At 39.0% G+C, this 12,421-nt stretch overlaps 1 protein-coding gene across 1 annotated transcript; it reads right to left on the reverse strand.

Annotated features, from left to right (window-relative positions):
* Nucleotides 1-207: 207 nt before the first annotated feature.
* On the reverse strand, nucleotides 208-9,129 carry PSMG1 (proteasome assembly chaperone 1). The gene is made up of 7 exons (XM_005494266.4): nucleotides 8,969-9,129; nucleotides 8,672-8,754; nucleotides 7,314-7,465; nucleotides 6,908-6,970; nucleotides 4,780-4,978; nucleotides 3,270-3,406; nucleotides 208-1,640 (listed from the first exon to the last, which is right to left on the reverse strand). Exons 1-7 carry the CDS (start codon nucleotides 9,088-9,090, stop codon nucleotides 1,566-1,568), a joined length of 831 nt encoding a protein of 276 aa, XP_005494323.2. The 5' UTR covers nucleotides 9,091-9,129; the 3' UTR covers nucleotides 208-1,565.
* Nucleotides 9,130-12,421: the final 3,292 nt, after the last annotated feature.

Below are 12,421 nucleotides of genomic sequence, written 5' to 3' on the forward strand. Positions count from 1 at the left end.
ATTTAAGGGGTGATATGAGCTCCTTCCTACATCAGATTATGGGAAAAGGCAGAATTTTAAATTAAAATCTCTTTTTTCACTGGCCCACAGCACTTCCCCACTACATCCTACCTAAACATTTCCTGCTATGGAGAGCTTTCAAACTTTCAGTTTTGAGGAATTCTGCCAGAACATCAGGTTTCAGTCAGATTTCATCTCCCAAGCTGCCTTGGTTTTGTTTGCCATTTTTATTCAAGGTGTTTAGGAGCATCTCACACCTCAGCATAAAGCCAAGTAGTAAAAACTGAATTAAATATAATGTAATAACTGTTTTAAAACATTGCAAACTGCCTGGGTGACCACACCAATACCAGAAATACACTCACAATTCCTCTAAGGGTCTCTGCATAATTTACTATTAAAGAGATTTCTTGTTATCTGCTTTATTTATTATGAACCAAACATATAAAAATAAGAAAATGGTGCAGCCAACTTTCAAAACAACAGAGTTCTCAGCTCAGATCACACATAAAACCAATTTATGAATTAAAAGGATAGATTGAAATGGGGGAAAAACCCAAAAAAGCTTCAGAATTTGTTCCAAAATCCAGCACCATTTTAGACAAGATGTGCTCATCTGTAATTACCTGAACTGAAATTTAAACCAGTGACAGTTCTGAGCAGGAAAACACTGAAATACCCACTGAGCATCCAGTGTAAATCAAAGCTGCACCCAGCAGAGAACAGAATTACTAATTAAAACTTTAACACCATTTTCTTAAACAAAATGTTAAACTAAACAGAGTACAACTCAGAACTGCACCTCAATCCTAGTTAGTACTTGGAATAAACCGCTGAAATTGTTACCAACTCCCAAAATTTTTACTTTCCTCTAAAAATCACATGCTCTGCCTAAGAGATCTTTTATTATTTCTACCATTGCCCAAATTTTGGTGGTTTAAAGTGAATTAAATCAGCTTGCCCTGGCAAATCCAGCTGAAGCAGCCTGAGATCCTGCCAGCCCCTTTGGCCAGGAGAGGATATTTTTCACTAGCAAGTTTTAAAGGCATTTACCACACTTTAATTTCTGCCTTTTGTGTCAATATATACATTAAAAAGGGCATGTGGAGCCATAAATAAACACAAGCAAAATTCTCTGTGGAAGGGAAAGGACAGAGAGTGCATTTTCTTGATCACAGACAAATCTTTGAAGAGCATCAAATATTAGAAAAACCTTCAGATCTCAAAATAAAGTAAAAAATTGAGAGGTCTTGTCAGATACAGACAAAATTCCTTATCTGTATTTTCCTCTTTGAAATATAAAAGGAATGCTTTTAGTTAAAACAATCCCTTCAGGAGGAAAAAAAGGAGTTGATTTTCATATCCAAAATCTTTCCTAAAATCACTCCAGAAGAATCTTCCAAACCATGCAGAAGGGTATTCAGTGATGAAGTTAAAAGCAACAAAAATGAGTGGGAAAGTAAAAAAATCTACTTGAATTTATTCTACTTTTAAAAGAAAATAAAATCCCAGAAGTCCTCAAGAGAAGAAACTGGAGTTCACAAAGTGCAGCACAAGTGTCCTTGTCAGATGTAGATGTTATTGTGACTTTCACTGGCTGTCAGGAACTTCTTCAGGACCTTTGTGCTTTCAGAGGCGTCCTGGGGAAAGGAGGAGAGGAATCAGCATCAGCCTCAGAGCTGCGGCAGAGCAAGAGCTCCCCTGGCCCCTGCCCCATTTGCATTACGCTGAATATAATTTTTATTAAGATAGTAACTAAATTTTATTAGATATTATAATTAAATAGTTATACATTATTTACTTAGATTAATTAAAGATATAAATATCACATATTATATCATACTATATCTATTAGTATATATAATAATATATACACTAATATATATAACATAGTATATATTATATATTAGTATAGTATAATATATAGTGTATATATAATATAATATCATATAATATATCATATAATATCATATCATATAAACTATATAATACTATATTATATAGTATATAATATTATATATCATATATTATGTACTATAATATATAATAATATATATAATATAAATGATATTATATATTATACTATATAGTATATATAATATTTATAATATAGTTCTATATATAATATAGCACTATATTATATATTATACTATATTTTATATATTACATTATATTATTATTCTATTACATTACATTATATTACATTATATTATATTACATTACATACTGCATTACATTATATTATATATAATATATTGTATATAATTTAATACTATATTTATACTACATTACATTATACTATACTATATTATATTATCTATTATACTATATTAGAATATATACTAACATAATAGAATATAATAGAATATAACATAACATAGCATAGCATAACATAATAACGTAACATAACATTACATTATATTTATATTATATTACATTATATCATATCAATATTAACTGAGCAAAACTCAGGTCTTCTGAATGAATTTATCCACAGGAATGTGCAGTGCAGCAAGAAAATGGGATTTATTATTTTGCATTCCTCCTTGCTTGGAGATGAGGGGGAAGAGTCTCTGTCATTGTTCTCCTTCAGAGTTTAAATATTTATGTGTTACTCAGAGTTATTCAGCAGAACAGAATGAGCTGCACTGAAAACTGATTTTGGAACTGAAATCAACACCTCAGTACACACAGACCTCTTTGGGCATTGAAATCTGGGTTCAAAGTGTTCTCCACCAACTAGAATTCAATTTAAAACACTTCAGAAAGAGGAAAATATTCATTTTAGGGGCTGCAATGGGAATTTATGGGAGCAATGGGATTTACTGTGAGGGTGATGACACAGAAATTGGGGCTGCCCCATCCCTGGAAGTGTTCAAGGCCAGGCTGGATTAGTGTAAAAATTTCTTCAGAAATTTGGCCTTTTAGCTCCAAAATGAAGTTATAGGTCACAATGGGTTATTTTAAGAAGCTTTCCTGTATGCCAGAAGAGAGGCAGATACAGAGCTAGAACACAGCCATCTGGTATATGAATATAAAATGTAAAAATAATAAAAAACACACAACAAAAAGCTTAGAAAGCAAACTGCAGCTTACACAAGCACAAAAACCCCTCCCTGATATATTCATACATTAGCAGAGCCTGAAAATCCAAAATTAAGTTCTGAAAGATGCTGTAAATTGCAATCCCCACAGGGGAACAAACCCAGCAGAATGCAAGAGATAAAAACAGACAAAAACTCCCATTAATTTTAAAAATGGAATTTTACCTTGGCTAAACTTTTCAGGAGCTCAGAAGAGAGCAGAGGCTTGAAGGCTTCAATGGTGACTGTGTCCAGCTTGATGACATCGGTGTAGCACTGGTACAGCACGGCAGGGATGCCCCACACCTGGCAGTAACTCAGCACTGGCACAGGGAAAGGAAATCTGTTACACTCAGCACAAAGGGATCTCTGCTCTGGGTGCAAAAATCAGAATTTGAAACCCATGGGAGTTTCATTACCAGCTCAGGATGCTGACTGCTGGGGCAGCCACTCATCCCCCAGCTATACAAGGAAAATTAGTTAAAATCAAAAATTAGTTAAATGTAGGTGTTTCTTCCTGGTACATACCTTACCTGGAAACTGTACATAAAAATGAATATATAATATAATATAATATAATATAATATAATATAATATAATATAATATAATATAATATAATATAATATAATATAATATAATATAATATAATATAATATAATATAATATAATATAATATAATATAATGCAATATAATGTAATGCAATATAATGTAATGCAATATAATGTAATGCAATATAATGTAATGCAATATAATGTAATGCAATGTAATACAATGTAACACAATGTAATATAACGTAATATCATGTAATATAATATTTAGAATAAAAATTACAATGATAAATAAAAACTAAAATATTTTCTTAAATATTTAATAAATAAATAAAAATAAGAAAAGACATTTAAATGTAGGACATCCAGGGATGAAAATAATAAATAAAAAACAGTAAAGTATTTTATAAAATATTTAATAATAAAAATAAGAAAAGAAATAAAAATAATAGCAAGATCTAAAAAAAACCCCAAACAAACCCCCTCCCACCCCCCAAAAAAAACCCCAAACCAACAAACAAAAAACTCCATAAAAAGGAATGTGAATGAGAGAAAAACATCCACTTTTAGCTCCTGCCAGACAAGCTTTTCCATTAGGGATTCCAGAATGGAAAACTCAAGGTTTTTATTAAATTACATAAAAAACTGAATATAATTTTTCCATGAGGTTGATCAGTGGACCTGTTATATACAAAAAGGACTTTAAGAGCTTTTATTTTGGATGCTCAGTTGAAAATAATTCCTAATAAAACTTAATTAATTAATTAAAGCTTCCTGACCTGTTATATGCAAAAAGGACTTTAAGAGCTTTTATTTTGGATGCTCAGTTGAAAATAATTCCTAATAAAATTTACTTAATTAATTACTAAGTAAAATTCCTAAAAACCCCACTGTACAATATGCTTTGTAAGGCTGTACTGGAGAATTTCCCAGTACTTCTGTCCCACACATAACTGATAAAATGATTTGTGGCTGGTTTGCAAAATTGTCCCTCTTTTCCAAAGCAATATATACAATATGAATCCGTCAGTAATTAATTTTTAAAAAGCTGAATTTTCAGCCAGTTCCCACAATTAAGCAAAAATTCGAATTGCAGAGGGATGTTCCTCAGGGGGAATTGTGTAAATAATTGGAATTGCAAAGTACCAGCAGCAGGAAGGTCCCTCACAATGTTGGGCTGCTCCAGCAGTGGGCAGCAGACCTGCTCCTGGAATTCTTTGGTCTTCAAGGCTTTCAGGAATGGAGACACAAGGGTCAGAGTGGATTCCTGAGTTTTATAATCAGCTACAGGACACGTGGAAAGGATGGTGACTTTCAAGCCTTTCTTCTGCATGGAGCCAAAAACCTGAAATTCAAAAAAATACATCAGCAAAAAAGTTCTCTTCTCACAATAAAAGCAGAGGAACCTCAAAGATTCATTTCAATTTCAGATTCATTTTAATTTCAGACTCATTTATCTTGAACTCAGGTTTGCAGGATCAAAATCAGTCTGAATCACAACCTTCAGGTAGAAATTTCCCAGGCATTGCTCCTAGGATAGAGATAAAAACCCCCAAATAACAGCTGATATATTTACTAAGTCTAGTGATCTTCTGGAGAGGTTTTAGGTTTTCAGCACTTTGAATTCAATATATTAAGATTTACTGCTTTAATTAATGGTGATTGTAGAAAGAAAGATTCCAAATAAAAACAAGCAGTTCACTGAGCTGCATAACATTTGAAATGAAAATTGTGCTCCCTGGATGTCCTACAATATTGTGAGAGACTTTATTTTAAATGCACAGATTTTATTTCATTCTATTCAAGTTGAATTGAGAAAGAAAATTTAGACTTCTTTTTCTCATATTCAAAGAACAAAGTTTTGAAGTACAAAACCTTCTGAACATTACAAAACACCAACAGGGGAAAAGGAAATAGAGAATTTGGAAACTGTGACAGAAAGTTGCCTACACAGGTTTCTGTCTGTGTACCAGTCCCAGGAGGGAAGCTGTGCCCTCCCATCACTGTCACTGTGACAGAAATTTGACAGGAATATTCAGAAGCTCACAAATTTTCCACTTGGTTTGTTGGGAACACAAGCTGGAATCTATGGCTGCAAAATCCAACCTGTGTGTTCTGGTTTGTCAGTGATCCTTACAGAGAAAACCCACCCAGATGTAAAGATCTGACTTATGGAGATAGGAGATGCTCAGGAAATCAGGATTTACACACAGAACACAGCTGCAACTCACATGAAAAGAAAAAGGATTGGCAGGACGTTGTTTCTGCTGCACATTTAAAAATCTCAACAACCACAAAATGTAAAAATACTCAGGAACACTGACTTGGTACAACCACACTCCTGCTGTTCAGAACACCCACAAATGGGGAAGATAACCTCCAGCCATGTCTCTTCTGCAATCCCACTTCCAATGAAGTGCAGGAATGTGTGGAATACAGTAAAAATGTGAGGTCTCAGGGTTTTTCAACTTCCAAATGAGCTGTGATCCCCCAGCAAAGCTGTACTTATCTCTAAGCCCAGCCTCAGAATCCCTGCTGCTCCATCAGCTCAGCACAGATTTGCAGGCAGGGAGCAGACAGACAGCAAGACAAAATCAGCCACACATCCTGCAGGCAAAGCAATGACCCAAATCCATCAGGAAAATCATGAGGAGGAACATTCACCCCTTGGCTTTATCTTATTAAAATCAAAATGATGATATTTGGAGGGACTTCCCTCAGCCAGCAGTGCTCCTGTACCTGGATAATGCTGGGGTGAGGCCCTGGGAATGTTAAATGTGGGAAGAAATGGGACAAATTCTGCTTGGGAGGCACCTTGATCTCCAGCTCCCCCTGGGAAAGGCACAGAACACACCCAGCAGCTCCACAACTGGTTTGGCTGGTGATCCTTTGGCAGCTGGACAAATTGCTGTTGGGTTTTTTTTTAAAGGAAAAATTCTCCCAGAGGTGAAATGCAGCTGAAATAAGGCATGGGAAATGAAAAGCAAGCAGGAAAAAGCTTTGGGAAGTGGTTAAGGGCCAACAAAAGTGAGACTGTGCAGAAGGAGTGACTGCACTCAGCTGGGAGCTTACAGCAGATACAGCTGGCAGCACTAGAAAGGGATTATTTCACTGATCCTGCAGAGAGTAAATTGATCTATTTTTGAATATTTAATAAAAGAAAGCCACAGGGGAAACTTATTTAACACTGTCATGTTTAAAGTATCAGAGAAAAGATCCCCACCCTAATAAATGGAAGATTTTATTACGCCATTTATTTCCTTGCCAGTTTTACCTTCTCAAGCCACTGGAACTGTTGATCCTCAGCCACATAGCAACTACACTGGCACAATAAAACCTAAAAAAAGGGAAAAACTTGTGTGAGCAAGTGGTTTAAAGGGCACAACAGCAGCTCAGCATCACCTGTAAGATGTGGCTGTAGACAATAACTTATTCAGTTATTTTGGGTTTTGTTTCAATGAGGATTTTTTGCTCACAAATGCAGTGAAGCCACGAGGCTGTGACATCTTTGTGCTGAACTTCACACAGTTTTAGTTTTAACCCTTCGTGAGATTAACCCTTTATGAGTTTTAACCCTTTATGAGATTAACCCATGATCCTGCAGTCTTGTTTGGGGGTGGATGAAGTTTCTCCTTTTCAGAAAGCCAAAGCACAGAGGAATTAATGCTCAAGTCACTCACTGTGGGGTCTGCTATCAATCTGTAGAACAAACAGAAAGAGTCTGTGGGGAGGACATTTGTGCTGCTGGATGTTCTGCACCACTCATTCCACAGCTTCACAACTCCAATCACTTCCCAGCACACAGAATCCAGGATAAAAGAGGACAGGAAAGCTGCAAAACCCATAAAAAATACTGTTAATTTATAAAGAATAAAACCTCTGTTTTACAAATAAATAGCTAGACAAAATTAGATTATTCCTTTGCAATCTGAAGGAAGAATAACTCATTTTTATCAACTTATTGACCAAATCTAAGAAACATCAGCAATGTGATAACCCTGCTGTACTCAAATTTAAAAAGATGAAGAGATGTTCAATATATACAGATCCCTAACACAAAAATCACTTGTTCTTAGGAACTATAGCATTATAATCAACTTCAAATTGTTTAGTATTAATTAAGGATGTGAAATATTGTCTCTAATACTTTCTGACATAGCAGATTAAAACCAAAACTCACTAAAGCAGCAAGGCAGAACTATTACACTGATTCTTGAAAAAACAGAGGCTAGCATGTGGCAAAAATGTTCATAAATCAGATTCCTGTCAAAAGCTACAGAAGACAGATCCAAAATATCTATTACCATTTTTCAAGGAAAAACTTGAACAAACCCAAACAAATTAGTAAAGTTAACTTTGATAAAATCTAAATGTCATCTAAATGTCACTTCAATGCAAGCAAGACTTGTAGTTACTATCAGATCAAAACTTTTGCCAATTAATAAACAATCCCAGAGAGTTTACCAAACAAAAACCAGATAAAGGAAAAGAGGGATTGTCCTAACTAAAATCCCAAACTAAAACATACTTCACTTTTCCTGTTCAACTGAAAATACATCACTTTCCAAGAGGAGCAAACAGCTGTAACAATAACTGGGTTTTACAAGCACAGAGGAACTTCAGCTTTCTCTGGGACAACTCAGCTGCCTCCAGGCTTAACCTCTGCTGCTAAAGGAGGAGCTGCACATTCAGTAAATACGGGGGTTAAGCGAAAGCTGGAGAGGGATTTTTCAAAAGGTAATGGGATCACAGGACAAGGGTGAATGAGTTGAACTCAAGGAGGGCAGGGTTGGATGAGATTTTGGGGAGGGAATTGTTCCCTGGGAGGGTGGGGATGCCCAGAGCAGCTGTGGCTGCTCCTGGATCCTTGGAAATGCCCAAGGCCAGGTTGGACACTGGGGCTTGGGAATGTCTGGGCACATTTACAATCCCAGTTGGGGCTTGGAGCAGGGAATGTCCTGGCACATTTCCACCTCCCTGCCACCTTCCGCCTCCCCAGTTTATCCCCCAAACCCAGCAGCTGTGGTTCTGCACGCACCCGCAGCGTTCCTGCCGATGGCCACGATAAACCTAGAGCACACCAGGGACTCCTCGGCGCAGCTCCACAGCACTTGGATCTCCCTGGGCAAACAACACAGAACAGCGCGGGCTGGGAGGGACCCACAAGGACCATCCAAACCCAGCTCTTGGTCCTGTACAGATCCCCAACAACCCCACCATGGGCATCCCTGGAGCTCCGGCAGCCCCGGGGCCGTGCCCATTGCCTGGGGAGCCTGGGCAGTGCCAGCACCCCCTGAGCGAAGAACCTTCGCCGATCTCCCCGCGCTGTCGGTACCTTTTTTTCTCGATCTCCCTGCGGATCTCGCGGTCCTCGGGCGTCTCCTCCCGCGCCTCCTCCTCCTCGTCCAGGCCGGCCCGGGACGGGGCCACCACCACCTCCCCGAAGAAGGTCGCCATGGCCGCCTCGCGCCTGCGCGGCCCCGCCCTCAGCGCCGGAGCAGGCGCGGGAGGCGCCGGGGGCTCTGAGGGGAGAGGCGGCGGCAGCGCCTCTTTTAGTGGAGAAAATTGTCCGAATATCCCATTGAAACCTCCCCAGGCTTGACCAACAGTTTAACACTGTCAGAAGTTAAATAGTCTGATAATTAGGGACAAACTTGCAGAGACTGGGTGTTTGAGTGAATTTGCAGACAGTGCCACATTCCCACGTGTTGTGGTGTAGCCATATTTTCTGAAAAATCATTTCCTTAGGACTTTTCCTCCTGAGAAGCTGGGAGGCCTCAAGAACAAAATGTAAACAATGATTATCTGCTGCTGTGGAATGCCACAGGTGCATCTGTGATTGGTCTCATGAGGTTGTTTCTAATTAATGGCCAATCACAGTCAGCTGGATCAGACAGAGTCCAAGACACAAGCCTTTGTTATCATTCCTTCCTTTTCTATTCTTAGCCAGCCTTCTGATGAAATCCTTTCTTCTATTTTTTTAGTATATTTTATATATAATAGATAGCATAAATTAATAAATCAGCCTTCTGAAACATGGAGTCAGATCCTCATCTCTTCCCTCATCTTAAGATCCCTGTGAACATCATCACAGGATGTGACCCTGAGAGGGGAGAGCTCCTGCCTGGGCTAAAGCTGGAATGGGACAATGAACTGCAAGGTGCAAATGGAGCAGAACTGATCCCAGGGACAGAGCTCGTGCCTGGCCGTGCATTTTGGGGCCATTTTGGTTCATCTTGGGTGCAGCCCTGGCTGGGCTCTTGTGCTGCCCCAAGGTGCATCCATGGAGGAGATCCTTTGAATAAATCCCTGCTTTATTCTTTAGCTCTGCCCAGCCTCTGCTCTGGGTCAGCCTGCACAAGGCATCACCAGAACTGGGCCCAGCCCTGGAGGGGCCTCTCAGAGCCAGCACAGAGGGACAATCCCTGCCCTGCTCCTGCTGCACACACAATTCCCCATCCAGCCCAGCTGCCAGGGGCCTCTTGCCCCCCTGGGCACCCCTGGGCTCGTGTCCAGCCCCTGTCACAGCACCCCAGGGCCTTTCCAGCTCTCCAGCCCCACAGGGTTGCTGTCCCTTGGCCTGGCTGAACCAAATAAGGGCATAGCGAAATCCTGTTGGAATCCTGGATGCTGAGAATTTTAAACTTTCTGTGCTGAAAGGCACAGACTCACAAGAGAACACTGCATTTGACCTGAGGCTGTGGAGAAGACTTCCAAAATTGATTAATAGCACCGGGATTACGGGTATGTAGTTGGTTAGAAGTGTGTAATATCACAGGGTGGAAAACTTAAAGTTTGGGGGTTTAGAATATAGTAATAAATATGAAGCAAGATGGGAGATTTTAAGGCCGAGGCAGGTTGTTCTTCTTCACCTCATTCTTCCTTATTCTTCATGGGTTTGGGTGGCATTTTGTAATTGGACAGAAAAGTCTGCATTGAGGGCTTTGAGGGATGTTATTGGGTAAAAGGGAAAACAATCTAAGTGTCTTTTCTTAATTGGACAGTTTAGTCTTAAAAGACCCTGTAACAAGAGAGTGTTGGCCATTTTGTGCCTTGTACTGAACTCATGGTTGTGAGGTTGTTACACTGATAAGAAATAATAAATGCTTGAGTCCAAACATGAAATACCATCTCAAGCGCCTTCAATCCCAACCCTGACAGAAGCAGAAAACACAAAGAGAGAATCCACACATCCCAGGTGTATGTACAGCTTTACTTTGGTCACTAACACATGTACATCATCAAAGCCTGGAACATGAAAGAATTTGATTCCTTTACGATTCTGCCCTGCACTTTAATGCTTCCCTCTGTTCATGCTGCCTGATCACCATCACACACTCAGGTCCTGCTCTAAAACAAACCAAAACACCCCCCAAAAGTCACATTAAATAAAGATCCTACTTTTAAAGGTCTACTACTTTACTTCCCTGAGTACAGCTAGACAAAACCAAAACCGCTCACTTAAAGGAAGGTGAAAGGACTGCATAAGAGCCACCATGCTCCTTTAATAAATTAAAAATAAACTCTTAAAGGGTGAAAGACTCAAAATACCTTTCCAGTTGAATAATTTCTCTTCCCACTATGTGTATAAAATTAGGAAATAGAGACCAGCACATGCTTTGCCTAGAAAATGAAGTGTCAGGGTCGCTAAGGCAGTGACTCCTGTGGGATCTGCAGCCCCAATGCCAGAAGCTTCTCCAGCTTTCAGGGACAGGAGCCTGTGTGTGCAGTGACAGAACACAGCCCTGAAAGAAAACCAGCTTTGTAAAGCTAAGCCTAGATTAGAAATACAAACCCACCAGCCAAGTTCTAGCTGTTCAAACTGAAAATTAATAAAAAAATCTTATCTTTAATTCAATTATTCCCAAATTGGAGGTTGTACTCCAGAGAACACTGAGAATAAGCAGCTGCTAAACAATCAAGTTTATGTAAAATATAAAAAAATAGTGGACTTACTATAACAAAGTTTGCTTCTCAAAGAAAACACAAAGCCACCTTCAAGTTTTCTCACTAAACAGAACTGTGTTTGTATTTCAGAAACCAAATAAAGAATCCAGATAAACATTTATCTTGAATTTACAGAATTCTGCTGCATCCTGTTCAAGACTACGCTCTAAATAAAACTTCCTGGGGCAAGAACAATTTAAATTATTTTTGAACTTCACATGGAAGTGTTAAGGAAGAAAAAAAGAATATTTCTCTGTGCTGAGATAACATCTGGCATAGCAGAAGTGATGGTAAATGCAAACAATGTCAGTGAGGGTGTTGGAGAAGTGGCTCTCACTGCTGGAAGCCCCATTTTCCATGATGATTTCCATTTGTAAAAATTCTGTCATTATTCACCAGCATTGTGCAGCTGCACTGATTTTTTTACCCCCAAACCCTTCTGGATCCCACTACCAGTCCAACCTGCTGGAAAACCAAATCCCAAACTTGCTGTTTCAGTTCACATGAGCTAGGTTAGGGTAAATCTGATGCTCTGCCACATTTTCTACTGAATGACAGAATGACCAAGTCTTTAATTTTCATTTTTCAAGAATGACCAAAAGGGAAGCTGCAGGAACCCTGGAGTGGGGAAGGAGCAGAGATTCCCTGGTTTTGGGCTGGGGGCAGCCATTGTGGGGCTCCCACCAGCACAATTCCAGGGAAAACTAAAAATTCAGAGCTGCTGTGTGGTTTTGTTGCTGCCATGTGTCCAACCAGAGACTTCCACGTATTTTCCTGGAGAAATTTTCCTTCTTGTCAACAAGAGCCACCTCAAACGTTGTGAAAACAGGAGATATACTGC

This window comes from Zonotrichia albicollis, chromosome 2, assembly GCF_047830755.1.
Source record: "Zonotrichia albicollis isolate bZonAlb1 chromosome 2, bZonAlb1.hap1, whole genome shotgun sequence".
Classification (NCBI taxonomy): domain Eukaryota; kingdom Metazoa; phylum Chordata; class Aves; order Passeriformes; family Passerellidae; genus Zonotrichia; species Zonotrichia albicollis.

Excerpts from the sequence above, each read along its gene's own strand:
- PSMG1 (XM_005494266.4), bottom strand. The coding sequence starts at position 9,090 with ATGGCGACCTTCTTCGGGGAGGTGGTGGTGGCCCCGTCCCGGGCCGGC. Across the intron at positions 8,755-8,968 it reads AGGGAGATCGAGAAAAAAAG|GGAGATCCAAGTGCTGTGGA; the intron begins GTACCGACAGCG and ends TTGTTTGCCCAG. Across the intron at positions 6,971-7,313 it reads GATTGATAGCAGACCCCACA|GTTTTATTGTGCCAGTGTAG; the intron begins GTGAGTGACTTG and ends CCCTTTTTTTAG.